Below are 26989 nucleotides of genomic sequence, written 5' to 3' on the forward strand. Positions count from 1 at the left end.
TATGATTTGAAAAGAAGTTCTAAAAAACAATACTTATATTATAAATGTGAATATACATTTGAAAAGTTAATTAAACATTTAAACTAACAAAACAAAAAAAAAGGGGGGGGGGGTTAACCGACCCAACCCGAGCCTAACCGGTGGGTTAGGTTGGGGGCGGTTGGGCCAGCATCCCTAAAATTGGGGCCTAACCTAGCTACCAAGTTGGGGGCGGGTAGACGACCCGCCAAAATGAATAACCCGTCGCGGCTGGGTCGGGTCGGGCCGGGCGGGTTACTTTTCCACCTATAGATGATAAACAGAATGGATCGGAAGTGGGGTACATTTATCCAAATTAGCGTATAATTACCAAATTAAAGCCCTATATATCTAGTTCTAAATATTCAAACTTCTCATCAATTGGAAGTTTTAATAAGTTATGATCAATTTATGACTATTAAGTGGAAACCGAAATATGTGATGATAAAAAGAATGGTTTGTCATTGGGGCTACAGTTATCCAAATTAAGCATATAATATATTAAATTAAAGCCCTATATGTTAGTTCTTAAAGATTTAATAATCATCATCAATTAGATTTGTATTGAGCAATTATGGTCAATTTACTTGTTCAATGAAAGCCAAAACGATGTGATGATAAAATGAATAATTACTTAACCACATTTAGGGATTATCATATTAAACCTGATAAGAAATATTTTAATAATACCTATTAATTAGAAAATGGAATCAGCCAAAATTAATTATTTAACAATAACTCGCACATCAGCAGGACATAAACATTAATCAATCATATAACAAATTAAAATCACGAATGTTTTACAAAAAACACATTCAATACAAATGAACTGTTTTTACTAATATAGATATGACACTACTCACTGTTCGGCTGACAAAGGACATCCTCGATTTGATCTATGTAAAGTACATGAACATTTCCTTGAAAACAAACATAACAGAATTTAATCGATCTTTATGGTAAAATTTTAAGGAACAATTATCCTAGTATAACAAAAGTTACCTAAAAACAAAATTAACAAAAGTTAATTAATCTTCATATTAAAATTGTTTAAATAATACACTTACCATTCGACATGACTAGCACAATTAATCATTCAAATAGATTGACCGAATAAAAAAAATCATTCAATCAAATATAAACCGTTAAAATAGTTAGGAGATATATTACGATTTCGTATTAAAATAGTTAGAAAATATACTTATAGTTCAGAAGAACGAATCAAAATAACAACTCCTTTGACAATGTCAATCAACAAAATCACGAAGAACAGACATATTATTGACACAAACTAACATAGCCTATAAACAATTAACAAGACCGACGTTTATTGATACCAACTAACATATGTGGATAATACACAACTGAATATACGCTCCTTTATAACCCCTTATTTAGACCTTTCGTGCAACACAATTAAATACGAATTGAACATGAAGAAGGGTTTGCAATGTCAATACAATGCACCTATATAATTATTAATAACAATCCTAGAAGATGTTATTAAACCACAATTATTAATAGCAATCCAATGCATTTGTATATGTTATTAATGCACATCCAAAATGTCAAAATAGTCACAACTTTGGAATGCCAATGCAATGCACCTATATATTATTGGAATATCAATGCAGTGCATTAGTATCTCATTAAACCACACATCCAACTTTGGATACCAATGCATCATATATTGTCTATATCAACATAATAAAATTCAATACATGACAATCACAAATCACAGTGTCATTATGTTTAGACCTTTGGAATGCTAATACAATGCCACTATATAATTAGTATTATTATTAATTATTAATACAATTTTATTAATTTTAATTATTAATACAAATCCAGCATGTCAGATGGAGCAAAAACTACAAACCCAATGTGTCAAGATGAAGCAATTTGATTGGGGTCATTAAACCACAAATCCTAGTTGAACCAGTGTGTCAAAATGGAGCAATTCTAGAGTTCCAAAATGTGCCACGGGTCGATCAACCAAGAGGCTAGTCGGCTTGAATATATATAGATTGTGTATTATTTTTTGAATTTTTGTTTTTTTGAAAATATTGAAAATGAATTGAAAATGTAAAAAAATTAAAATGCATTTGTTATATTTTAGGGATGTAAAACCTCTGGGTTTGGGTTGGGCTTATCCGGGCTAGGCTTAAGTTTTCTTTAAAAATGCAAGCTCGGGGCGGGGCCAGGCCTACTGAAGCTTTAGGGCTCGGTTTGGTGTTATATATAAGGCCTTTTTTGAAATTTTACTTAATAATAGGGGGTTATATAATTTATTACGGGGTTATCAAGAATTATACCTGATTAAAAGGTAGCTTTAGTAATTTTTAAGGGCTGTCTAGAGTTTTTAGGGGGTTTCTAAAATTTTGCATAGGGTATATCATAGTTTTACATAACCTTATAATATCCAAGGCTCGGGTTGTCCTAACAAAGCTTGGGCCTACCTGGGCCTGATTTTCTAGGCCTAAGCCTAAGTGTAACTTATACCTGAGCTGAGCTGGGTCTCTTTTACATCCCTAGCATATTTATCTGAAAATAGTATTTTAAAAAGTGAAAATGAAGACGTGTTCGGCATAGTTGTTTGAAAACACAGAAAGAAATGAAAAAATACGAAATTTATCACCTACACAACTAATAAAACCTCTTTAAATTGAACTTGTTTTGTTTATTTCAAGGAATTTGTCTCAAAATGCCAGATTTACGGCCAAAGATCTGGCCGTTGATGGCCAAATCTTCGGGCACATCTGGTCGTTAATGACGGCCAAGATATGGCCGTCGTTGATGACCAGATGTGGCCAAACCTAGCTGTCAATGACCAGATGTAGAACTTTGGTCATATCGGTGCATGACAGGCCAGATCCATCCGGTCGTATGCCATTACAGCAGATTCCAACCACCTTCCGGTGGTGGTGGTCAGAATCTAACAAATGTAGGTAAGTGGGAAAGTTTTTGTCAATTTATAAACTTTTTATTGTATGAGGTGTTTAGCTAAATTAACAAACCTAGGAGGTGTTTTAGTTAATTTTTAAATCCTACCTCGTAATAACAACCCAACTCAACTTTTTCAAAAATACTACTCAAAATAATAAAACAGAGACAACCCATATCTTTCAAAGCAAAAGCATCTTAACAATCTTTAGAGCTTTCACTTGCAAATTCAATTTGTAACTCTCACCTTTGTTACACATTAACTTAATTTTTTTAGATTGGGTTCTATTGAGCGAAAACACTTATGTATCTTCCCTATGAGAGAGTTATCTTATTAGCCTATCAATATGTTTTCAAGTTCTAAATGAGTGAGGTTCACTGTTGAGTTCCTAGGCATTTCTAGTGAGAAGAAGTAAACCATAATACATTGTGCGTTTGCTTTTCACATCCCTTTACTTATTTCTTTTTGAAATTTTCACTTGTTTTTGTGAATTACTTTAAGTCATAAAGAATTTTAGTTCGAGCATGTAGCAAAAATTAATTCTTGGATGTTTCATAGACTAATTCACCCATTTCAGGCCATTCAATCCTTTAGGATTGACTGCTTTTACACTCTTGGTTTTGACATTGGTAGTGTCCTTAGTGTTATCATTTGATTCCTACATTAAGTCATACTGTCGTGCCTCTCTGACATGATTTTGTGAGTTGCTAACCTTAAACATGTTTTCTAGGGTTTTCACTTGACACAACAACACAACCAAACACAAAAGAGTTGAAGCGCATGAAAAACATTTTGACAAATCAACGAAAGTAAACAAGCAAGCAAGAATTACTAAACCTTAGAAAGAAAAAAACGCATGCATGTAAAAGCAACAACCAAAATTTGTTTAATTAATGCGAACTCAAGAAACAAAGCAATAAAGAAAGAGGAAGAAGACAAACTTGTAAGACTAAGTGAAGATCTTGATTACTGAATCTTTGGTTCTTGTTGAATTTGAGAAAGATAGCAACTTTGCTTGGAGAGTTAAAGAAATCGATAAATGGGAGAAAGTGGGGAACTATAACTTAATAAGGTGCATTGATGATGGGTTTAGGATCCAAAACAAGGAGTCATCGAAAAAACATCCAACATGCAAACTCCGACAAACTCATACCTAGGGGTGAAAATCGAGCTGCTCGGCTTGATTTTGGCTCGAACTTGGTTCAGCATTAGTCGAGTCGAGTTCGAGTAGTCAGTCGAGTTAGATCACAGTAAGACTCAAACTCAAACTTTATTAAATCTCGAATACTCGAATTCGATTGAAGCTCGAATACTCGAATTCGATTAAAGCTCAAATACTTGAATTCAATTGAAGTTCGTATTCTCTAACTCAAATAAAAATTGAATTAAACTCGACTAAAACTCGATTATACGAACTCGAATTCCAATTTCAGGTATAGATTTTGAGTTCGAACTCGATTTCTTAGGCTCTATCAGGCTCGAACTCGAACTCGAATTTGATACTGTAGTGCTCGAGTCGAGTTCAGTTAACCATATACTCGACTCGACTCAACTCAATTTCTCCCCTACCTCACATATCTATACCCTGAGATCTACTAAAACTAGTTTTGAGAATGATCATTACCTTCCTGGTGAAGTTTTAGCTCCAATGGACCTTTCTAAGGTATTACCGAAGCCTTATACATGTAACGAGTGGACACGAAAAAACTTTTGGAACTCCTTTCGAAGCTAGTATGTGTGATTCCTTCTTTAATTTGTGTTTGAAACAACTTTTGAAACACACAATCTAAAAAGAGAATGTTCGGCTAACTTTTTGAGGGAATTTTTGGGATCAACAACTTGATCTTGAAAATTCGATTCTATTGATTGCCCGTAATAGTGACTTTGGCCTCTTTAATGGTTAGTGGAATTTCAGGGGGAAATGTGCTGAGCCAAGCCAAGTAACTACTTAAGCTTGGCTTGGCTGCTATAGTACCATGCTTTAGTCTCTTACTTGAGCTCGCGTTCTATACTAAAACACAGGGCAACTAGCGCTCGAGTTCAAGCTTACTATAAGCGAACTAAAGGTCGAGATCACTTTTGCCCAATTCCACCAGTGGACTATAACATTTATGTCCATAATTTTATGTGACACTCATGCAAGTACTTCTCCACCAATTACATCAGCTCTCAGTCTGAGCTTGCGACAAGTGACCTCACCATTACCTCAAACTTCACAGGACAATCATGTAAGTCTTTCCTCTACTATGTTAACGTTGTCCAACTCCACTAAAGGGATAATGCTGCACTCCTGAATCAAACACTGTGTTTATCAGAAACTTTAATAATTTAATCCGATTAAATTATTTTCTTAAAGCCTTTCCATTTAGCAACAACTACATATATACTATCATAGGGCACCGATAACTAGAACTAGGTCGTTATACCGATATACCCTTCTAGTTACATCTTATCCTTGTGATTGGTTTTACTCCTACTGAATGATAAATGTTCAATGAACACTTCATTAAATGCTTCGCCAAGTCTCATCATTCACGACCTAGTAAAACCCACAAGGCGGTATCCCTTAAACCTTTCAGAGTTATGAATTCCATATTTGGTATAGTGTTCTTGGATCCATAAAACTATAATCCCAATCAGCCAGGGTATTCACCCATTAGACAACAAAGTCTCACTTTCTACTCCAATCAAAGACTGTAGTCTATAAATCAAAGGTATACTACCCACTCAAGATTAAGGTACATATGCCTAAGTGTTAAGGTGTAAAGTCTATGTTTTCTGTTACGCTAGTTACATGAAAATTATAAACTTCACTTGGTCATATCCAATGCATATCTAATGACAAGTATTTTTGCACTGAAATCCCCATTTCAGTGGTTCGAGATTCATCACCCCACGGAGGCAAACAACATAACAACCTTATGGAAACAGAATACCCAACTCATGTTTCTTGGTTGTGAACATGATTTCGAGCTATGATGAAATCTTGTATCTCCCATATATGACTACTTTACATAAACAAGCATTTCATCTAATTCAGGTAGCTTGGGATCTTTTGACCATTGATCTATATATACATATACACATGTATAATAAAAGGAGATATACGATGGTAAAATAAAATAATTTTATCTATTTAACAATTGTTTACAATCTCTCAGAAAAACACATACTCTTAGGGCATAACCCCAACAGTTGAGCCTTCGCAAAGGTTAGCAAGAATTGTAGGATTGATCTCATGGTCACCAAGCAAAGAGCCTAGCCCAAAGAGCCATGATTCGCCCTTAGGTGCTTCATACATAATGGCACTTGTATGACAACCTTTCGTTGCTATGAAAGTTACATAACTATCTCGAGAAAAGTGTGCCAGCTACCCAAGTTGGGGGATACATGTGTTGAAGCTAAAACGCCACATTCAAATTTTGAAATTCAAAATGTAATCACTGAGAATTCGCAAAGTAGAGACATGAGCCTCAAGAAAAGCAACATTGGTTTTCAAAGCTACTATATAACTTTGAAAATAAGGAGGCTTCTATAGTGCTTGAATTTGGCATACTTTATAATATGAATATTCTATTTCAGGCTTTAACTTGGTGATTTACTCCAGAAAGCTTCTAAGTCAAGAGCTCAATTTTGAACAACATGCACTAAGTTACTTCAGAAATATTCAATATTAGCCTCTCAATTGGTGATTCACCCCATAAAGCTTATGTGTTAGGAGCTCAAATTTGAACAAACATTCACAAAGTTTTTTCAAACAGACTCTGTGTCAAGAGTTTCGAGGTGAACAATATTTTTCATGTATTCAAGGTCATACAAAAACATATGAGGTGGATCCAAAAACCTAAAATCAGGTTCTTTTTTTCCTTAGTATTACATTAAGCATGAACATATATTATATTGAAAATTATCTTACTATGGACTTATTATACATTACTCACAAAGTGAAAATAGTTTGTTAGAATGTATAAAAGCATATTATTATTCATTCATAGCAAAGGATGTTGCTTCGCAAGTTGACATGACTAATATGTTCTTGAGTTTTACTTTGTGAAAGAATTTTTATAGCTACAAAGACAATTGAATTATAACAAGCATTTGAGACTTGTGCTATGAAGTTTTAAAACCTAGCAAGTAACATCCTAAGCAGTCCACAAGCATATATTTATGTTAGAGTATGTGCCTTAGAGCCAATCAAAGCTTATAATTGACTTCAACTTTGTATCATGTTTATATGATTAATAGAAGGCATTTTTTGTATTTGTTTTTCAAATTTACAAATATGTTATGATATATGTCCTTAAAATAGTAGAACCGTGACGAGAGGATCAAGTATGTTTTAAATCTTGATTGTGAGGACCCTATGACAACATGAGGTGGTCATTATGGAAACGTTCATAACCTTAGTATTATTCTAACCAAGGGCAGAGATAATACGGTAAGACTATTATAGTGTTAAACAACCCTATTGATGCGTATTTTATAGCGTGCTCGATTAAAAGTGCACTAATCGAAAAAGTAATAAAATGATAAGTCAGTATTGTTCCCAGAGGAAAGTTTACTAACTAACAATTTCTCTGGTTTTAACATTAACTGAAGCAACAATGAAGGGATTGATGGAATATTGACAAACTAATTACAAATAACAAAATGTAAATGAATGACAATGAAAAAAGCAGAACCCAACGAATCAACGAATCAAACAATGCTTAAAAACACTAGGTTATTGATTTCACTTAGATATGCTAACCCATATTATGAACCTATGACCCAATTTTATTTCTTGATTGAAATTGAATTCCCTAAGTTGTTTGGTACTCCTTCAAAGGTTATCACACCACAAACACCACACCCCCAAAACCCAACCCCCCACCCCCCCCCCCCCCCCCCCCAACCTATTCCTATTAACTTTCGAACCATAATTCAAGTTTAACAGTTCAAAGTCTCTTAAGCTTTGTGGAATTCTTCTTAGATTTCATAGATCGCTTTTGTTTATCTCGGTTTGCTCAATCTATGGTATTTATCCAAGAGGACACAATCACACTCCTACTCACTCATTGTGAACAACAATCAATTGAAAGGTGATCAAGCATTCAAAGGCATAAGTAAAGAAATAAAATGAAATTAAACTCAAAGTAAATCAATTCATATAAATTAAACCATTGTATCAAGGTTAGATCAAACCCTAGCTAAACAACTCAGTTCATACTAAAAAAATGAAATAAAACAAAAAGCAAGTGAATCAAGGTTCATCATTGAAAAACAATCATAAGATCGAGAAATCTTTCTAGTTGAAGCCCAAATCTTCAATAATCTTCTCATTCCAAGAGTTGCTTTCCCTTAAGAGTTGCCTTCCAAGTGACAAAACAGGACCGTTTTCAATTCGTTTTCGTTCCAATTTATATTATTCACTTTGGGATAAAAACCTTAGCAAGCCAAAACGATGTGCTTAATTTTTTTCTAAACTAACGTAACTTCATCGCGATGCAACGTTAAGTGCTCAAATTCCAGGGCGGGCTTCGCTGCGGCAAAGTTGATATGTCTGAAATTCATTTTTACCCTTCACTTGAAATCTTGGCTGATTTCTCCTTGTCTTCTGGTAGAATTTGCACAACTCTTCATTATGAATGTTGCAAATCAGCTTCAACTCTTCCAAATATTCAGAATTCAAGTCATCCTAGGATTGACAAGTTCAAAGTCATCGTTTCTGCTCCAATTCAACGTTAGATCTGCAAAGGAAAACAAAATGAATTAAGTAGCAATGGAGCCCAAAATGAATGAAAAGTACTCTAAATACTATTAAAAACTAATGCAAAATTACTATAAAAAGTAAGATTGTCAAATACCCCTAAACTTAGGATTTGCGGGTCCTCAAGCAAGAAAGAAATATAAATCAAAACAAAAATAAGGATACCTAGCTAGATTGAATCACAATGCAAGTCTAAAAAATTGTCAGCAACATTATTCAAGAAAAAATACTATATTCCAAAAAGGCAAGTTTGCAAATTAACTATATTCCTCTATTAATTCCCCAAGTAAGTAATCCCAAATTCAATCCATCATTCAACTTCTCAGATTATTCTATGCAAACAAGCAAAAATCTTTAAGAAATTAACAAACTCCATAAGCCTGATTTTCGAATTACTCTCCACTAATGTACACTTAACATTGCTAAGGATCAAAAGGTCTTTATTAAGGTTGTAACATTAGGTTAAGGTAGTAGGCTCCAAAGAAAGGATAGGGATTGCAAAGTAAAAAAAACTCAGTTTCCCTCATTCAAACACAAAGAGTTACTTCAAGTCATGACCTTCCTTTATTTATCAACCTAGAAACCATATCACACACTCTTCACAACCCCCAAAATTATGCATTTCTTATTTGTGATTCTTATACTGAAATGAACTAATTACATTTTTTTTCTTCAAAGCAAAGTAAAGCAATATTTACAACAAATGCTAAATTTTTATAACCCCCAAACTTATGATTCTCCCAACGATCACTTAGTCATACAACTTCAATGCTTTTTATGTCAACATATGGTTCGAAATTCTCCTAAAGGGTATAATAAAGTGTTTAGGGTAAAAGGGATTGAAAAAATTTTAGGCTGCAAAAGAAAATTAAGGCAATACATTTAAAGGCTCAAAAGGAGTGACTATGGACAATTTAAAACAGAGTTAGCTAGAAAGGCTCAAACATTCCAAGAAGAATGTCTAAATCATATCCTTAACAACACCAAACTAGAATTTCGCCTCAAGCAATTCTCAAATAGGTTCTAGAATTCATCAAAATCAACAAGATTTCACACATTCACATAAAATGTCTCTAAGTATGTTAAATATATGAACATCATGTTGAACTATTTAAGGAACTTCTAGCTAAAATAAAGTCAACCCAAACTCAACTCAAAGCAATACATCATATTTTCCTAAAATAAAATTTCCAATAATTAGGATATCATCATGGACAACACAATTAAAACTCAAAACAAACATAAACAAAAAGCACTAAGCACATCGCAGACTAACTTTAAAAAAATAAAATAAAATAAAAAACCACACAAGAAAAATTTTCAAAATTTTTCCTAACTGAAAATGGCATTGTCTTAAATGAACAAAGGATGGAGAAAAATGAAATGATTTAAACAATACTCCCCTCTGTGATCCATGAAGTGCATCTACGCTCAAATGTCCGACATCCGTTTGTAATCTTCATCATTATAAAAGTCTTTCAAAATAAAAAAACTCACGGTGCACCACATAAAACACACATTATTAATTAATAGGGAAATGTCAAATCACAAAAAATAAAATTAGAGTTCCGAAAATGAAACACACAACTAAAAGTAGTAATTGAAAATAAAGTCAAAGAACAAATGAAAAGAAATAACAAAAGCAAATATAATTAAAACAAAAGTTCAGCATTTCAGTTTCTCATGGTGTCATCATCTTCGTCAGCAGTTGGCTTGTATTCAAATTCTTCCCAAGGGAATGGTGAAGGATCAACCCCATTGAAGATACATTGTCGCTGTTGCATTTCATGCATGGTCTTCAACCGGCGGCTTATTCATTCTATACTCCGACGCTGATATTCTTTCAAATAGAGTACTTCTTCAACTAGCTTTTTCAATTGGTCTTTGGTTAAAACTTTTGAGAGAGTAACTTTCTTATTTGATCTTGAGGAGCTTGCTCCGCTAGTGAGATTTTGCAAAAATGCAATCGTTAAAAGTGGTGCTGGCTGAATCCACCTTTTCATTGGAAGTGAATGGTACCCCTGCTCTTATGCACAAAGCTGTGATAAGATGAGGAAACAGCTTCCATCAAAGATAATGCGGCCAACATTCATCTTCTTCCTTGTATCAATGGCATACATCAATACCGCTCGGTCGGCGTCAATAGTGGCATCAGCCTAGAACATACAAAATACTACCACATCCGAGGAAGACCCAACAAATGCTTACTCTCAAATGACCTCTTTTGACTTCTGGTGATTTTCCAACTAGCATTACTACCGGCCAACTTCTTTAGTACCTCATCATAATCTACATTCTGCAGGTATTCATCCTTTTTTACCTTTTCTAACGCGTAGAATGTATTGATCGTGGCTGCATCAAAGGCTACTTCCACTCCCATAATTCTTGTCTTTCCTTTCTTGCTCTTAGGGACAGTAGCATAGAATTCCATCACCACCGATTCTATTGCTACAAATTCAGGTTCCTTACAAAATTCTTTCCAAACCAAATCCTTGATTCTATCAGTAATCCCCCGAAAGTTACTCTCACCAAAATCTATTCCCCTTTCTTCAACAAAACCTCTTTTCCGTTTCGAAAAGCTCCCCCTGGCAGTTAAACTCTGAGTTCGATTATCATAATGAAAGCAAGTATGTTTGAGAAATGTTCCAAGTGATCAGAATAGTAATGTTGAAGTCGAAGTTTAGTGATAAAAAAATAAAATTCCCAAATTGTAGAAAATTAGGAAAACAATGTTTTGGTCAGCAAGTTGTCTCAGACAACAACTTGAGAGAAAGTCTGTAAGGTCTACAGGATTGTCTTTTGACTTCAATTTTGTGTATTAAAAACTGTGTTCTAACCTATAAAAGATACCCAACTAACTTAGAACATGAATGAAAATATCTTCTAAACCCCCTCTCACAGAATATCCTATTGTGTGTGATTACTTTCTCCATAACTTTAGTAATATATTTTCATTGAACAAAGAAATATTTGAAATTAAAAAAAATTTTCAATGATTTAAAAGATTTATAGTTAAGGTGTATTTAGAAACTATTATGTCATTTTTAATCATTTTCATTAAGGTTAAAATTGTTAAAAAAAACACTTAAAAGTGGGGAATACTGATCAATTTTGATGGGGGTGCTAAAATTACTTTTCGTTCTTATTTGGATTGTTTCGGCCTGTAGACCTTGTTAATTTGTATCCAACACTTTGGTAATACTTAAAATGATATTCTTTTTTCTATACAATGTCTCGCACAAAACATGAATTTTAAAAAAGTTGAGGAACCAACAAATAACACAGAATGAAGAAGACACTGAATAATTGAGCTGAGTTGAGGTTGTTGGTGAGTGTGGTGGGCACAATATTTTATTTAACTTGTGTGATGGGGTTTTTTTTTTCCACGCCATTTTCTAAATTTTCAGCCACTAGGCCCCGCCAAAACAACACTAGTTACACACGCTTTTGCTTAAATTATAATAGCTTGTGGAATTTATTGAAGACTTAAAAAGTTTGTGAAAATTACATGGACCCTAAAAGTTTTGGTTAAATTAATCATTCAAAAAGACTTAAAATGAGTTCTCTAACGTATCAAATTTGCCTTTTTTTTTTTTTTTTTTTTTAAGGTAATGGCTGGTACCCACTTGATACAACACGAACTCAAGATCTCCTGATCTTTAGACCAACACTCTCACTCCCTCACCACGGCCCACAGTGGGTGGTTGAATTTGATGTTAAAGATTTACAGAGAAAAGGCCATTGTACGGTTGATCAACCCAAAAATAATAAGCAAACACACAAGTAAGGCAAGGCCGATCTAGTGGCACAAAATTAGCATAGGTATTCAAGATGGGGATATTTAAACTTTCATCCCAGCGGTTTGGGGTTTGTTCCTTTGTCCCAGTGCTATAGAATATAAAAACTTCAATCCTATCAAATCTCTAACGTTAATGTTGTTGAATCACTTTTTTAACAACTTAAGTAATTTCTTAAGTGTACATTTCGTCAATATATCAGATTTATCGATACAATATTAAGAAAATAGGTCAAGAACAACCACAAGGGATTGGCCTGCCGATCAAAGAGGTTTGTTGCCTTCTTTGAATTCCTAAATTCAAACTTTAGGGCTAACTATCACAATAACATTGTGACTTACTTGGTCTTTTAAGCTTGTATAGTGTTTAATGGATTTTAATAATTAATTAAGGTACACGTAAGCTGACTCGAACACCTAACAAAAAAAAAAAGGTCAAGAACACTAAGAAAAAGTTTGTGGGATAGAGTTGTAAAAGCATTTCCAAATAACTCTTTATATGACACAAACTCTTTATTATAAAGAGTCTATCCATAAAAACAAGAGTCCAACATACTCTTTATCTTTAAAATATAAATTAGAGAGTGAGTTTGACTATCCACATTTAGATAGTCAAATTTCATTCTCTATCCTAATTTTAATTAATAAACTACAAGTTCTTATGCATTTTATTTATTAATTTTCTCTCTCATTAATTGTCTTTCTTAAAAATAAAGAGCATCTTTATTAAATTTAAAGAGTCTATTGGATTTGAATAAAAATTGTGTTCTTTATATTTAAAAATTAATGAAGATGCTCTTTATTTATGTGAAGGAAGCTCTTCAAAATAAAGAGTATTGTTGCAAAAGAAAAAATCCCATTTTGAATTAAAAAAAAGAAAAAATAAATTTGCTATTTAAGATGTGAAAATATCCCATTTTGAATAAAAAACTTCCTATTTAAGATGTGAAAATACTCAATATTTTTATGGTCCAAAATCCAAAATCTCGAATTTCTGCAATTTTTATGGGCCAAGAAAGGCAGGTTGAGGTAATGGCAAATGTAATTTAATTTGTATCATAAGACATAAATACCCTTAACTAAGCAACCCTTTTTTTCTGAAGACGGCTCAAACTTCTCAGGACTGAATGGTCATAATATGTGATATAAGAGTTGTACTCTAACTGAGTTTTGTACAAAACAAGAAGATCCCAACGAGTGTTGTTTTGTTTGAGCTTGACAGGCTTTGACAACAACAAAGAGAGAAATAGACCAAATTCTTGTGCTTACCACACGTAAGTGAATAATAGATTCTTCACTTTGTTTGATTTCAATTCAGAATCTCTCTTTTTCATATAAATTTCATCCCTTTTCTCTTCCAGAGTACAGGTTTTTTTTTTTTTTTTGTTTTTTTTTTTGGGTGTTATAGTGATTTTTATTCCATGTTTTAGATCGATTTCGAACATAAAGATTTAAAATTTTTTGTGGGTATTTTGTTTGTGGTGGTGTTGTGTTTAGAAGTAGCGAAGAATGGCTTCAGATCCAAAGATTCAAACATTTGAAGAGGTCGCAAAGCACAACAAAACCAAGGATTGTTGGCTTATTATTTCTGGCAAGGTCAAATCTTTATATTTGAATCATTTTATTTTATTTACTTTTCCTTTTTCCTTGGTTTTTTTAATTTTATTTGTGATTATACTTGTTTGGCCTCTGACTTGTTGCGTTGAATCAGATTATTGTTGATTGATTGATTTATGATCCTGGATTGTTACTAATAAACTATTTGTAATCATTTTCCGTAGCATTTCGAATTTATAAAAATATTTGAAGGGGATTGAGCGAATAAAATTTATGGGATATTGTGGAAGCTTATCTTTTAAGGACCTTTAATAATCCATTAATAAATGTTCTCCAAAATGGTTCAGATTTACTGCAATTGATATTCGTCACATAAAAGTTATAAAATGGTTGGTTTAAATCTAGGATTTCTGAGATATTATGTAGATTGGAAGAATGAATAATAAAGCTATGTGATTTTTGTGGAGTTATATTATTATGTTTATGACTGGATTGTGGTCTACACTTTTAAACTTTTCTGAAAATCGTGGAGATGTGGATTATTTTGAAAGAAATGTGCTACTGCTGAAATTACCGATTAGATGTTTGGTCTTTTTTTTCCAACTGGAGTTTTATTCTTCGAATAGTTATTGAAAGAATATGGTGATCTACATGGTTTGAGTTCAGAAGGTGCTAAAGTTTCAGTCTGAAATGAAGAGAATAAAATGAGGTATTAGATAATTTCAACTGCTTATGGATTTTAAAGAGACAGTTATGTTTGACAGCTTAAACTGTTTATGAACTCTAAGGAGAGCTTAGATTGTTTGGATACAGGTGTTTGTAAATATAGTTGTAGTAGTGACCGTTTAGAAAGTATAAAATATTAACTATTTGGCATAGGAAAAGAGTTGCAGTCCATCCAACTATGAATTTTGCATCCTGTAAGATCGTTTCAAAATCCATAGTAATAGCTCCGTAGTTTGTAAATAATTTTGAGGGGAGACTGTAAGCATCCTCTTCACCCTGAATAATCTTGCCAGATAACATTCAATTATAAAATGACTATTGATTCACTCTCCATCATTTGCTGCCTGGGTTAAATATATGTTTGCCAGTGGTCTTAATGCAGACACATGTCAAAATTACAAAAATCTAAAAATTTTATGATATCAAGCATAAGAAAAGTATGTTTCTTCGTCTTGTAAACCAAATGCATTGACATTATCAAAATGTTTGTATATCAGTGAGTTTAATGTGTGCTCACAAGGACAATGTTTTTTATGTTACATTTTAGTCATTGGAAGAAAAAGACAACAATTTAAATGCTTTTAGTACAATAATTCTAGTTTATTCTCACATTTAATTAAGTTTTCATCTTTTAGGTGTATGATGTGACACCATTCATGGATGATCATCCTGGTGGGGATGAGGTTTTGCTATCTGCTACTGGTAAGTCATTAATTCCCAAATCTGTTCGACCTGATTTTAAATACCTCATATGAGATTGGTATGTGAGTTTTGTGCAACTTTTTGCAGGAAAGGATGCAACAAATGATTTTGAAGATGTGGGTCACAGCGATTCCGCTAGGGATATGATGGAGAAGTACTACATCGGTGATATTGATGCATCGACCGTTCCTCTGAAACGTGCATACATCCCACCACAGCAACCCACATACAATCAAGACAAGACTCCTGAGTTTGTGATTAAGATTTTACAGTTTCTCGTACCCCTCTTGATCCTTGGCTTAGCCTTCGCAGTCAGACACTACACCAAGAAGGAGTAGACTAATGCACTATCAATAAACAGTCAATATTTCAGAGTGGCAAGTTGGTGATCTGCATTGCTTTAGTTCTAGGAAAATGTCATCGTTTGTTTAGTTTCGTTACAGTGTTTTTGTGTGCCAAAATTGAGTAGTGGTTGTAGTATGGTCCATCAAAGATCATGGTGTCTGAATGTGTTCTTAGAACAGTTGTGTTAATGGTTACAGGATAATATTTATTTATATTAGACTATGAACGGAGGCTCGGTATCAGTTCTGCATCATTTGCATTGGGTGCTTCCGTGCTTAGTCTCCATTGTCTTTATGTTTATTGCACTTGCTACATTACTTATCTTTTTATTCTTATTTGTAATGCTGAAAAAGGGTCACAATTTTGTTCAGAAATAATTATGTTTTAGTTATATTTGGTAACGTTTTAATCTTTATGGTAATAATAATATTATATTATATAAAAATTAAATAATATTTCTTCTTATCAAAATAACTCTAAAATCATACAAACTGTTTCATTGCATGGTAACTCGGGGTTATTATGAATATAGAAGTTAATTACATCATATAAAGGGTTATATACTCCTATATAAACAGCAATATACTTGGCTAGGAATCACATCATTTCAATTTAAAGTAATATTAGAGGTACAAAAAGAGTTTTTGTATAAATGATGTGGTGGTTGTCAGTTGTCACACCACTAGTTTTACATCAATTTTCTATTTCTTTTTTCCACTAGCATATTAATATTCTATTTATTTTTTTCACAAACTAATAGAGAGATAACTACCGCTACACTTTATATAAAGGCTTTTTATAGGAGTTCTCGTACATCTAACATTTCTCTTCAATTTAATATAAACCTGTTTTTGAGCAAATTAGGCAGTTGTAGACTATTTGTAGTAATCATATAACTTAATTTCAATATTCCCCATAAATTTTTCAAAATGGTACATTGTTAAATAGACGAGGCTCTGCCTGTCTCGATAATATGCCCAGTAACCCAAAAAGTGAAGTACAATAAAATCTTAAGTAATCTTTTCAAAGAATTTAAATACCCACGGCCAAGATCACTTAGTTCAAGGATCCGAGAAATACACCTGAATACCGATATAGCCTATACATCGCTTATTTCAAGCGGTGGAAAAAGAGACTTGAAATATCCAGAGATCCAAGATACAGAGAAGAACTGAAGCACATAAAGAAGCCACCAACTAAACACTCACAATGCGTAACTAGTAAGATGACTTTATCTTATCATGCAGGGTCACCACCAAGTCATGTGCATCATCTAATAGTTTCCATACATCAAGTTGCCCAGCCATGCTGTTGCACTCCCTTAATATCTCATCCATACTGCTATATTTCTCTATGATCAACTTCCTCCTCTGCAGAACTGAAGCTGCAATTGCATAGAGCAACAGATCATCTGTTGGCGGGGCTCGTTGCCTTATCCTACTCCATGCAGATTTTCCGATCCCAGCCCTAATGGCTGCCTGATCTGCCCATACTACCTCCCAGAGGCAAAGTGTCTGCTCAAAAGTCAATTCCCTTCTAAACAATACCACCACCATCCTATAAACAAAAAAGCAGTCTTCAGCTTGAAGCTTCTCCAAGTGCCTGTAAAGGTGAGAATCCTTGCATTTTATTATCTTGGAAACAATATTCAGCTGCCTTCGAATCCCCACCTCATCAAGCCTAAAATTATGCCGAGCCTTCTTCATAAAACCCACAAAACACCAGAATGCCTCATGATCCTCTGTCATCACAGCAATTATTGGAGAGAGTAGATCACTCATCCCCTGGCAGTAGCCAATTTCAGGGTCATAAAGTGCATATGCTTCAAGAATGGCAACTAGTCGTGCAGCGTGGAAAATTCTACAGGGCTCCAGATGATCATAATCCTTCAAACCAACAGCATTGGCAGAGCGGCGTGCCCTACCTTCTGATACTGCAGCCTGAGAAGGAGAATATGGCATCCATTCAGAATTGGCACGCACAGCATCTAGGCGAATGATTCGCTGCCAAGTAGCAAAATCTTCAGTTGTGCGTAATTTTGAATGGACTTCTGTTCTTGCAGGAGAAATATTCCCTTCCGAAGGCTGCTCATCAGGATCAGTCTCTTCCCTACCTTCTGAACTGGGGTACGCTTGTATCACTTCAGGGTCTCCCGAGGAGTCTGAGTCAGATGACTCAGAATTTAGTGTGGAGGCATCAGCATTTGTGATTCGTCTTGAACTATCATCTCTTTCCAACAATACACTGGAGGGATCGTCCGAGTACTCAGCATCTGGACTCCTTTCCTCACTAGAAAGAGATTCCCTGGCACTAACCACATCTTCAGAACTTGAAGTGTCTGTGTCTTGAATGACACTTCCACTGTCTCCATTGTAGCCAGTTCCACCAATGTCTTTCAACTTAAAACTCCCTTTGCTGTGTTTGAGAAGCCTCCGGCACTCTCTGCGGAGCTTCTCATAGTCCTTCCTGTATATAGAGATTGACATAAAAGAGTCATCCAGTAGAAAGCCTAAAAGGTGAAGTCATGAATAAATTTATATATGGTAATATGGAGCAAAGGACCATTTCATTGAAATTTTGAGAATAGCTTGTCCAAAATACCTTTTCTGAGTTCTTATAATCTCTCTTTCCTCTCTAGAACTGTTCAACTCATAGCTGTTAAGGAAAAAAGGAACAACCATCATTTAAGATTTAAAATTTAAAATTGGAAAAAAATAACAATAAGTTTCTATGTTTCGGAAGATGGGTATTGAGGACAATCAAATCCTCTAACAAAGACGTCAATTACCAAATCACATAAATGTTATATATCTTAACACAAAAATAAAATTTGATAAGATATACTTACACTCCAAGGAGGAATGGCCAGACCTCTGCCCTAATGCTGGGATCCACACCCTACATCATAGATATAAGATATAAATATTCCGATGGTAGTAAAACAAATACTTGAAATAAAGCAACAGGTTGACTGAAATGATAACCCACTCTACTGCGAACTTTCTTCAAGAACTTAACACCACCATCACGAAATTTTCCATCTGATGTAAACAGACTTCTCCATTGCTGGGGAGAAAGGGCTTGTTTTCTTTTCCTGCGGGACCACGGTGACTTGAGGCGACCCCTGGTAACAAGGCAGACAAAGTTAGAAACCGATTATAAGCAGCCAGACATAATCCAAAACCAGCCGGACGAGATGTCCAAAGCTGCCACAGCTGTCAATGCAAACAATTTCTAGATATTAAGAAAACAACACGAACTACAGATACTAGGACTTCAACTATCTTGCCTTTGAGAAATGAAGTACAGCAATTTTGAGCTCAATAGAGTTTCAACTAGCACCTTGCAAACCTAGAGAAGTTTGTAAAAAATCACCCTCAACAAGACACTAAACTAATATCTAATTTATTTATCTTCCAAGATCGAAGTGGCCAATGCTCCAGGAGGTCATGAGCCGAATAACACAATATAACTCAAACAAAAGTCTACATCCCCACAAGTCCCTGATACTTCCAGAGCCTACAAAATACAGAGATCTAATGTCTTACTCAACTTTGCAAAAATTTTCAAATTACCATGCATAACCCACCCGCAACTGAACCTTGTTTTTATTTATAATCCAAGAAGGACTTCATTATTAGTCAACAAATACAAGGTTGCCACAAGAAGTACACACCCAAGATTGCAAACCCATGCATCGATATTCCGTCAACTAACCCATGTCAGCAATCCCCAACATTTCTAGACTTAACACAAGAAACCAAGAAAGCACAAAAGAAAAAACCACAGCACAAATATTTCGACCGCAAATTTGAGTACTAATCAGGTTAATGAATTTCATAAATCAGAACCAGAAACGGTGCACAGGATCTTCTTTTGCTTTACAAAAACCCTCGGTTTGCTGGCTATTCGCCGCATAAACTTCAAATTGCGAAACCCATAATATACAAATTGGTTCTCAGTAACAGTAAGCTAAAGTGGTAACGAAGAGTTACTGATTAAGATTTTCCAATGCTTAACAAGTCACGTGTAGCGCAGACATAGACACAGTAGTATCACTTAAATTAGATCCAACAAGTAGTGTTTTTAGGAAGTGAAACGAATTTTAGAATTGAAGGATGAGATCAAGATCTAAATCAGAGTAAATAAAACCAAAAAATATATATAACGAGTATTTTATGAAGAAACAAAACAGAGAAGAGAGAGAGAAAGAGACTCACCGATCAGAAGAAGAACAAGAAGCTGGTGAGGAAGAAGTAACAACGAATAGAACCGAACGCAAATGAACCCATGAAGATGATGACGACGACGAAGACGACGGTGACGAGTTATTTGAAGACGACGACGTAGTGTGACTTCGTTTTAGAGCTTTCATCTACTACTTCTATTTTTTAAAAATTTTAAATTTTTTTGGTTTGAGTCTTCTATCAACTACTAAGGTTCGAGAGTAACTTGAGTGGGTTTGTTCTTTGTCATTTACCTAGTGGAAGTGAAGTACACGGCGGCGACCAAGGCGAGACCAGCGAGTGCCGTGAAAGCGACGGCTGAACTTGACGGCGGTGTTAATCCCAACCAGAATCCGCCACCGCCGAGTTGGATTCCGGTGGGACTGCTGTGGATGAAGACGAACATGGATGGACTTGGAAATTACAGGAATGCCCCTCCTCTTCTCCTGCCTTGTGCTTCTGCTCTGCAGTAGAACTTCTGGAGCACGGCAAGGGTTTGGTTGGTTGTTTATGTTTAATTGTTTTTTTTAACTTTTACTTTCACTGTTTTGAAGACTTTCTTCAGTTCAGTTCTTGCTTTGCTTTGTTTTGTTTCTTTGTCTCTCTCTAGAGTCTACAGAGAGGTTTTTGTAAAGACTCCAATGACAATGAGAGATAGAGCCTAAAGATTCTAGCACATGAACGACGCCGTTTCGGGTCAAACAAAAAATTATGCTCTTTTAAAATAATTCATTGTCTAAAAGCATGCGAAAACGTTCAAGACTTCCAGTATTTAACTATTAAATACAATGTCCTCTTATATTTATAATTCGAAAATACATAATTTAATATTTATAACATTTGAAAATGTGTACTTTGATATGATATTCAAAAATTCTTTTCTTTTTAAAATAAAAACATTAATATTTAAATATTACCTACCAAAACTTTTTCTTTTTAAAATAAGAACATTAACATTTAGAGAGCTCATGTATTAGACAAGGCTTTAAAAGGAAAAACTAATAATCAAAATATATGTAAATCATCTCTCTCTCTCCTCTCTATATATATATATATATATATATATATATATATATATATATATATATAATAAATAATAATCTAATGATATATTTCACGTCAAATATGTTCTAAATATAAAAACATCAAATATAAATTATGTATCAAAAATAAATATCTGTTTATATGGTGACTCAAAGATGATTAAATGAATTCTCTTTTGATTTGAAGTTAATGAATATCCTACAATTAAGTATTGTTTATGAATACCTGTAAATGATTGGCCAATGTGGTTTAGAAAAGTATGAGGATTAAAGTTAATATGTTATGAATAGGAAGTTGAAATTATTGGCTAGATACATCATTTCAAAGATAAGGAGTTTGAGATGCATATTGTAGAATACTCTTTAAACAAAAAAATATATTTTAAAACCTTAATTCTTTTCATCTCAAGAACTTACAGTGTCTAAATTATGAGAAACGCTACACCTAAACATTTTTCACAACTGATGTGGCAGTTTGTAATTAATCAGTTATAATTTATTAAATGGGATCTAATAGGACCTATTACGAGTTGACCAATTGTGAACTGCACGTCAGGATATGAGAAAAAGTTTTGAAAAAAGGTTGTGGGTGTAGCATTTTCCCTAAATTATATCTCTACAATATTAACTTTATATCTTAGGATTATCTCTTAGATAATACACTAAGATGAATATAATCTTAAGATTATCTAGTGGAGTGGACTTTTTTTTTTTAATCTAAAATAATTTATATAAAGGTACTATAACTTAAAATTCATATTAGTTGAATATATTTAGATTTACAAAAATATATTTCTAGTAATAATAATATTGTAAATAATTAGTCAAATTGTATATCTCACATCGCTAACAAAATGAGTATGGGTTTGTCTCCAAAACTAAGTAGACGAATTTTCAGTGAATGTCACTTGGGTGAAGCCCAAAAGTAAAATTGTAGGGTGCCTTGGCTCCCTATTCTATCCATATTTTCAATCCTATTCTCCAAATATTGTTCGTATATATTCCGAAAATATTACTATATTTTTAATTACTTTTAGACCCTTTAAGTTTTTAATTTCATTAAATACCAAAAAAAAAGTTAAAGATTAACAAAAACACCCCATCAATGCAAACTTGCTAGATTATGACAACCACCGTCGATGGTAGCGGAATCTATACGAGGACTACACCACGACCAGAAATGGTCGTTAGTTCACGTTGACCGAAACGATGGCCATATCTTCTTTGGTCTTTTCCGGCCAGATCTGTGGTGGATCTGGCCGAAAAAGGCATAGCGATGCGTTACGACACAGATCCGACTGGTCTGATCGTAACGCAATTTTCCGGCCAGATTCGGACGGTAATGGCCGAAATTTGGCACTGCGGGTGGTGGGGGTGTTTTGTCATTATATGTTGGGGTGTTTAATTAATTAGCAAACCTATGGTTTTTTTTTTATAATTTTTAAATTTTACTCGTAATACTTCCCTATTCATACTCAATATTATTTCTAAAATCTTATCCAAATAATAAACCAACGCACCTGTAGGCATCTAGATCAAATCAAAACAATATCTATTTAATTAGACTCAAGATTAGATAATTGTATCAAAGTTATGTTTGTTACCCGATAATGGGGATTTCCCCATCGTCGAGGGATTTTCCACACACAACGGGAACCAAACCAAGGAAAAAATGTTATCCTGATGATCTCCAAGTCCTTCCCTCTAGTAAAACCACCATAAAGAAACATCATCATGATATTTACGTCGATCTCATGAGGAACACCAAGCAATTCATGAAAATCCATTCCTGCAGCATAAAACAAAAACCATAAAAAAGAGCATACGTCCTTCGATTTGTGGAGCAAAAGATTAAAATGAAAAATTGAAAGGAGAAATTTAACTAGCCATTCTTTTTTGCTACATAGATAAAAGTCGGCAAGAGATACCAGCACAGGGGGGTGCATAACCAGTTAACAGGTTCGACCGAACCAGATTTTCGGTTTGGGGAAAATCTTGAACCAAAACCAAATTGATTAACCAAACCAAAAAATCAGTTACCCGTTTCAAAATGGTTTCATTAAAAAAAAAAAAAAAACATTTCAAATTTTAATTGCAATACATATAAAAATGATACATGACCAACTAGAGCTGGGCATTTGGGATTCGGTCCCAAACCGACTCAAAAACCCAGTCCTAGGACCGATCCTCTAAGGACGATCCTCGCCAGATTGGTCCAATCAGACCAGGCCTAAGGAGGAGGGTCGATCCCTCCATTGGGCCCTCCTCCAAGGCCCGGGCCTGGGACCCAAACCTTTTGGTTTATTTTATTTAGCCCCTGGATAATTATCAAACCCCCTATAAATTTAAAATAAACAAAAATTGTAGGGGTTAAAAAATTTGCATTTAATAACCGTTGGCAGTAGCAACGGGCATGGTCATGAATACTACCTACAAATGGACCTGTCCTACATGACGAAGAGAAGAAACGTGAGATGGGTTTGCTTCAATGGTGGAACCAACATCAAAGTCGATTCCCCATTATAGCCTAAATGGCACGTGACATTTATCTGTGCTGGTTTCAATTGCATCAGAGTCAACATTTTCACAAGGGGCTGAATTGTTAAAGACAGAAGATGCTCTTTAACCGATGAGATGATGAGTGATAACATGTTACAGGATTGGACTCATGAGAGAGAAGACTACAACAGTACCCTGAAGATCCGAACTACTCAAACTCTTTAGGAACACATTTTATGATTGTATTTAAATATGTTGACGATGAAGATGAATAATTAATAGAAAAATTATTTAATTGGTGTTGTAGATTGTTGTGATAATCATGCAAAATCTTACAGAATTGCATGATTAAGTGAATAAATCTATAATAGGATATTATGATTGTATCAATACATAATAGGAACAAATCTGTAAAATAGGAAGTTAGATTTTTATTTCCTAGATTAGTTCTTTATTTTCCTATATATTGATGTATAATTTGTCAATGCAATACATAAGAAAATTACAATCAGTTCTTGTTTGTAACATGGTATCAGAGCAATACAAGCAATTCTAGGTTGTTTTTATTTTTTTCAGTTTGTTTTTTTTTTTCTCTTCTGCCCAAGTGAGCATTTTTCGTGAGTCACCCTGGAGAGTGGCCATTTTTTCTCAGCGATGCTAGTGAAGTTCCTCAGTTTCTCAGCCAAGTCAGAACAATTTGTTGATTTTGTTGTATAGAGTTAGTTCGTTGAAGAGTTTTTATTGGCTATTTTCGTCTTCTTACCATGACTGATAAGTCTATAATTGATATGGTTCCTGTAATGTCAAAAATTACGGAACATAAGCTAATGGGTCTGATAACTATTTTGATTGGAGTAAGATAATTCGTCTTATTGCGAAGCATTGGTAAAAATGATCATCTCACCAAAGATTCATCTGAAGATGATTCAAACAAACATGGTTGAGGGAGGATGCCCGGTTGTTTTGCAAATACGGAACTCCATCAACAGTGAGTACTTGGTTTAATTATCATTGTGATATGTGAAGGAATTGATGGACTATCTAGGTTTTTGTATTGGGAAAGGGATGTTTCTGTTATTTTGATGTATGCAAAGCTTTTTATCGAGCTGAGAAACAAGATAGGTCTCTTACAGCCTATTTTATGGATTTTAAAAAGACAAGAAGAACTTAACATTTTCTACCGGTGAGTGCTGATGTGAAAGTTCAACAAGCTCAACGAGAGAAAATGGCGATTAGAGTTTCCTAGCTGGACTCCCTTTGAGTTTGAATTGCTAAATCAGGTTCTGTAGTTCTGAGATCACCTCCCTCCAAGACATATTTACTAGGTTCTTCGTACAGAAAGCACTCCTGTTCAATCGAGTAGTGCTCTGTAAGTCAAATCATGACACTGGGCGTTCAATAACAGGAGCAATAATAGAGGAGGGGGTTCGAATTATCGTGAGAATCGGAGTTAGGAGTCAGGAGGGATTGTGTGCTACTATTGTCATGAACCCGGTCATCAAAGCGCACGTGTAGAAAGTGCAAAATTAGACCCAGAAACCTCAGTCAGCTCATGTTGCCGCTACTGATACTTCTGAGAGAAGGTTATGATTTCAGTGATGAGTTTGCCAAGTTTTCTCAGTATCAGAATCATTGAAGTCCTCATCTACTTCCATCACTACTCTCGCCGAGTCAGGTAAACCAAAACACTGTATCTTTCCTCATCCTCCAAATGGGTCATTGATTCTGGTGCCAAAGTCATATGACAGTAATCCTAGTCTCTTTTCATCATATCAGTCACATAATTCCTCGTCTAATGTTACTTTAGCTGATGGTGCAACTTCTTATATTCTTGGGTCTGGGTTGTTACCTACTCCGTTAATTTCCCTATCCTCTGTTGAGTCTAACACAGTTCGCTTTTAATTTAATTTTGTGAGTAAACTCACTTGCGTCTTAAATGTTGCATCTCCTTTTTCCCTGATCATTGCCTGTTTCAGGATCTTACGACGAGGCAGATTATTGTAAAGGACATGAATCTGGAGGGCTTTACATCCTTGACACACAGGTGCCCAGAACCATTGCATGTTCCAGTATTTCGACCCCTTTGAGGAGCATTGTCGGTTAGGACATCCTTCTTTACCATTGTTAAAGAAACTATGTCCTCAGTTAATAAATTATCTTCGTAGATTGTGAGTCTGTCAATTTGCCAAACACCACCGTCTTTCTTCAAGTCCAAGAGTCAATAACGGCTAGTGTCCCTTTTGAATTAGTTCATTCAGATGTTTGGAGTCCGGTGTTCTATTGTGTCTAAACCTGGATAATATTTGTTACCTTTGTTGATGACAACTCTCGTGTAACTTGGCTTTATTTAATGAAGAATCGTTCTGAGTTGTTTCTCATTTTTGTGCCTTTTGTGTGAAGTAAACTCAATTAATACTTCTGTCCAGACATTAAGAAGCGATAATGCCAAAGAGTATTTCTCGAGTTCTTTTCAGTCTATATGCGCCAGCATGGCATTCTTCTCCATCCTCTTGTGTTGACACGCCATCCAAAATGGAGTAGCCGAGAGGAAAAATAGGCACTTCTTGAAACCGCTCGAGCCCTATTATTCAAATGCAAGTTCCTAAACAGTTTTGGGCCGATGCAGTTCCACAGCCTGTTTTCTAATTAACGCCATGCCTTCCTCTATTTTGAATGGTTCCACTCCTTACAGTGTTCTCTTCCCGTCTAAGTCTTTGTTTCTATTGCCCCAAAGATATTTGGTAGTACTTGTTTTGTTCGTGATGTTCGACCCAAGTAACCAAGTTAGATCCCAAATCTCTAAATGTGTTTTTCTAGGTTACTCTCGTCTTCAGAAGGGATATCGATGTTATTGTCCTGGTCTTTAATAGATATCTGGTGTCACCTGATGTTACTTTCTTAGAAAACACCCCTTTTTTCCCACTTCGTTCTACCTATACACGTCAGGGGGAGGACGATGACTTACTAATCTATAATGTCACGTCCACACCTGAGTCTTCCCCACATACTGTCCTTCTCCAGCACACACTTGTCCGTCCACTACCTCCAATTCGCATTATCTATTCTCGTCGACAGGAACCTCTTGTACCGCCCTTCGTCGTTAGAACAGTCCCCGTGATCCGGATACTTGTGTTCCTCGTCAAGAAGACAATCAGACTTCATGTCCTACCCAAGACTCTTCTGTTGGATCAACCTTGAGTGATCTTGATCTTCCTATTGCTCTTCGGAAAGGTAAACGTCAGTGTACTTATCCTATATCTTATTTGTTTCTTATGATCACTATCATCTTCTTCTTGTTCTTTTGTGGCACACTAGACTCTGTCTCCCTTCCTACAACTGTCCATGAAGCCTTATCTCATCCTGGTTGGCGTGATGCTAGGATAG

At 34.8% G+C, this 26989-nt stretch overlaps 2 protein-coding genes across 4 annotated transcripts; one reads left to right on the forward strand and one right to left on the reverse strand.

Annotated features, from left to right (window-relative positions):
* The first annotated feature begins 13628 nt into the window (after nucleotides 1-13628).
* Nucleotides 13629-16107, forward strand: LOC116116527 (cytochrome b5). Of its 2 annotated transcripts, none has more exons than XM_031402588.1 (4): nucleotides 13629-13781; nucleotides 14005-14103; nucleotides 15426-15492; nucleotides 15580-16107. In XM_031402588.1, exons 2-4 carry the CDS (start codon nucleotides 14017-14019, stop codon nucleotides 15828-15830), a joined length of 405 nt encoding a protein of 134 aa, XP_031258448.1. In that variant the 5' UTR covers nucleotides 13629-13781; nucleotides 14005-14016; the 3' UTR covers nucleotides 15831-16107. The 2 variants fall into 2 exon arrangements, with proteins under 2 accessions (XP_031258448.1, XP_031258449.1); XM_031402589.1 differs by having other exon boundaries at nucleotides 13634-13781; nucleotides 14008-14103.
* Nucleotides 16108-16730: 623 nt separating this feature from the next.
* LOC116116714 (GTPase-activating protein gyp7-like) lies at nucleotides 16731-20567 on the reverse strand. Of its 2 annotated transcripts, none has more exons than XM_031402774.1 (5): nucleotides 20318-20567; nucleotides 18826-18961; nucleotides 18686-18735; nucleotides 18439-18492; nucleotides 16731-18303 (listed from the first exon to the last, which is right to left on the reverse strand). In XM_031402774.1, exons 1-5 carry the CDS (start codon nucleotides 20467-20469, stop codon nucleotides 17055-17057), a joined length of 1641 nt encoding a protein of 546 aa, XP_031258634.1. In that variant the 5' UTR covers nucleotides 20470-20567; the 3' UTR covers nucleotides 16731-17054. The 2 variants fall into 2 exon arrangements, with proteins under 2 accessions (XP_031258634.1, XP_031258633.1); XM_031402773.1 differs by lacking the exon at nucleotides 20318-20567 and adding an exon at nucleotides 20058-20237.
* Nucleotides 20568-26989: the final 6422 nt, after the last annotated feature.

This window comes from Pistacia vera, unplaced genomic scaffold (genome assembly GCF_008641045.1).
Source record: "Pistacia vera cultivar Batoury unplaced genomic scaffold, PisVer_v2 Contig78, whole genome shotgun sequence".
Lineage (NCBI taxonomy): Eukaryota > Viridiplantae > Streptophyta > Magnoliopsida > Sapindales > Anacardiaceae > Pistacia > Pistacia vera.

What these genes read in the sequence shown, in the direction of transcription:
- LOC116116714 (XM_031402773.1), bottom strand. Translation starts at nt 20,212, where the DNA reads ATGAAAGCTCTAAAACGAAGTCACACTACGTCGTCGTCTTCAAATAAC. An exon ending in TCTTGTTCTTCTTCTGATCG is followed by an intron (nt 18,962 to 20,057) that starts GTGAGTCTCTTT and finishes CCTTGTTACCAG; the next exon opens with GGGTCGCCTCAAGTCACCGT. An exon ending in TGAAGAAAGTTCGCAGTAGA is followed by an intron (nt 18,736 to 18,825) that starts GTGGGTTATCAT and finishes TCTATGATGTAG; the next exon opens with GGTGTGGATCCCAGCATTAG.
- LOC116116527 (XM_031402588.1), top strand. Translation starts at nt 14,017, where the DNA reads ATGGCTTCAGATCCAAAGATTCAAACATTTGAAGAGGTCGCAAAGCAC. An exon ending in GGCTTATTATTTCTGGCAAG is followed by an intron (nt 14,104 to 15,425) that starts GTCAAATCTTTA and finishes TTCATCTTTTAG; the next exon opens with GTGTATGATGTGACACCATT. An exon ending in GGTTTTGCTATCTGCTACTG is followed by an intron (nt 15,493 to 15,579) that starts GTAAGTCATTAA and finishes AACTTTTTGCAG; the next exon opens with GAAAGGATGCAACAAATGAT.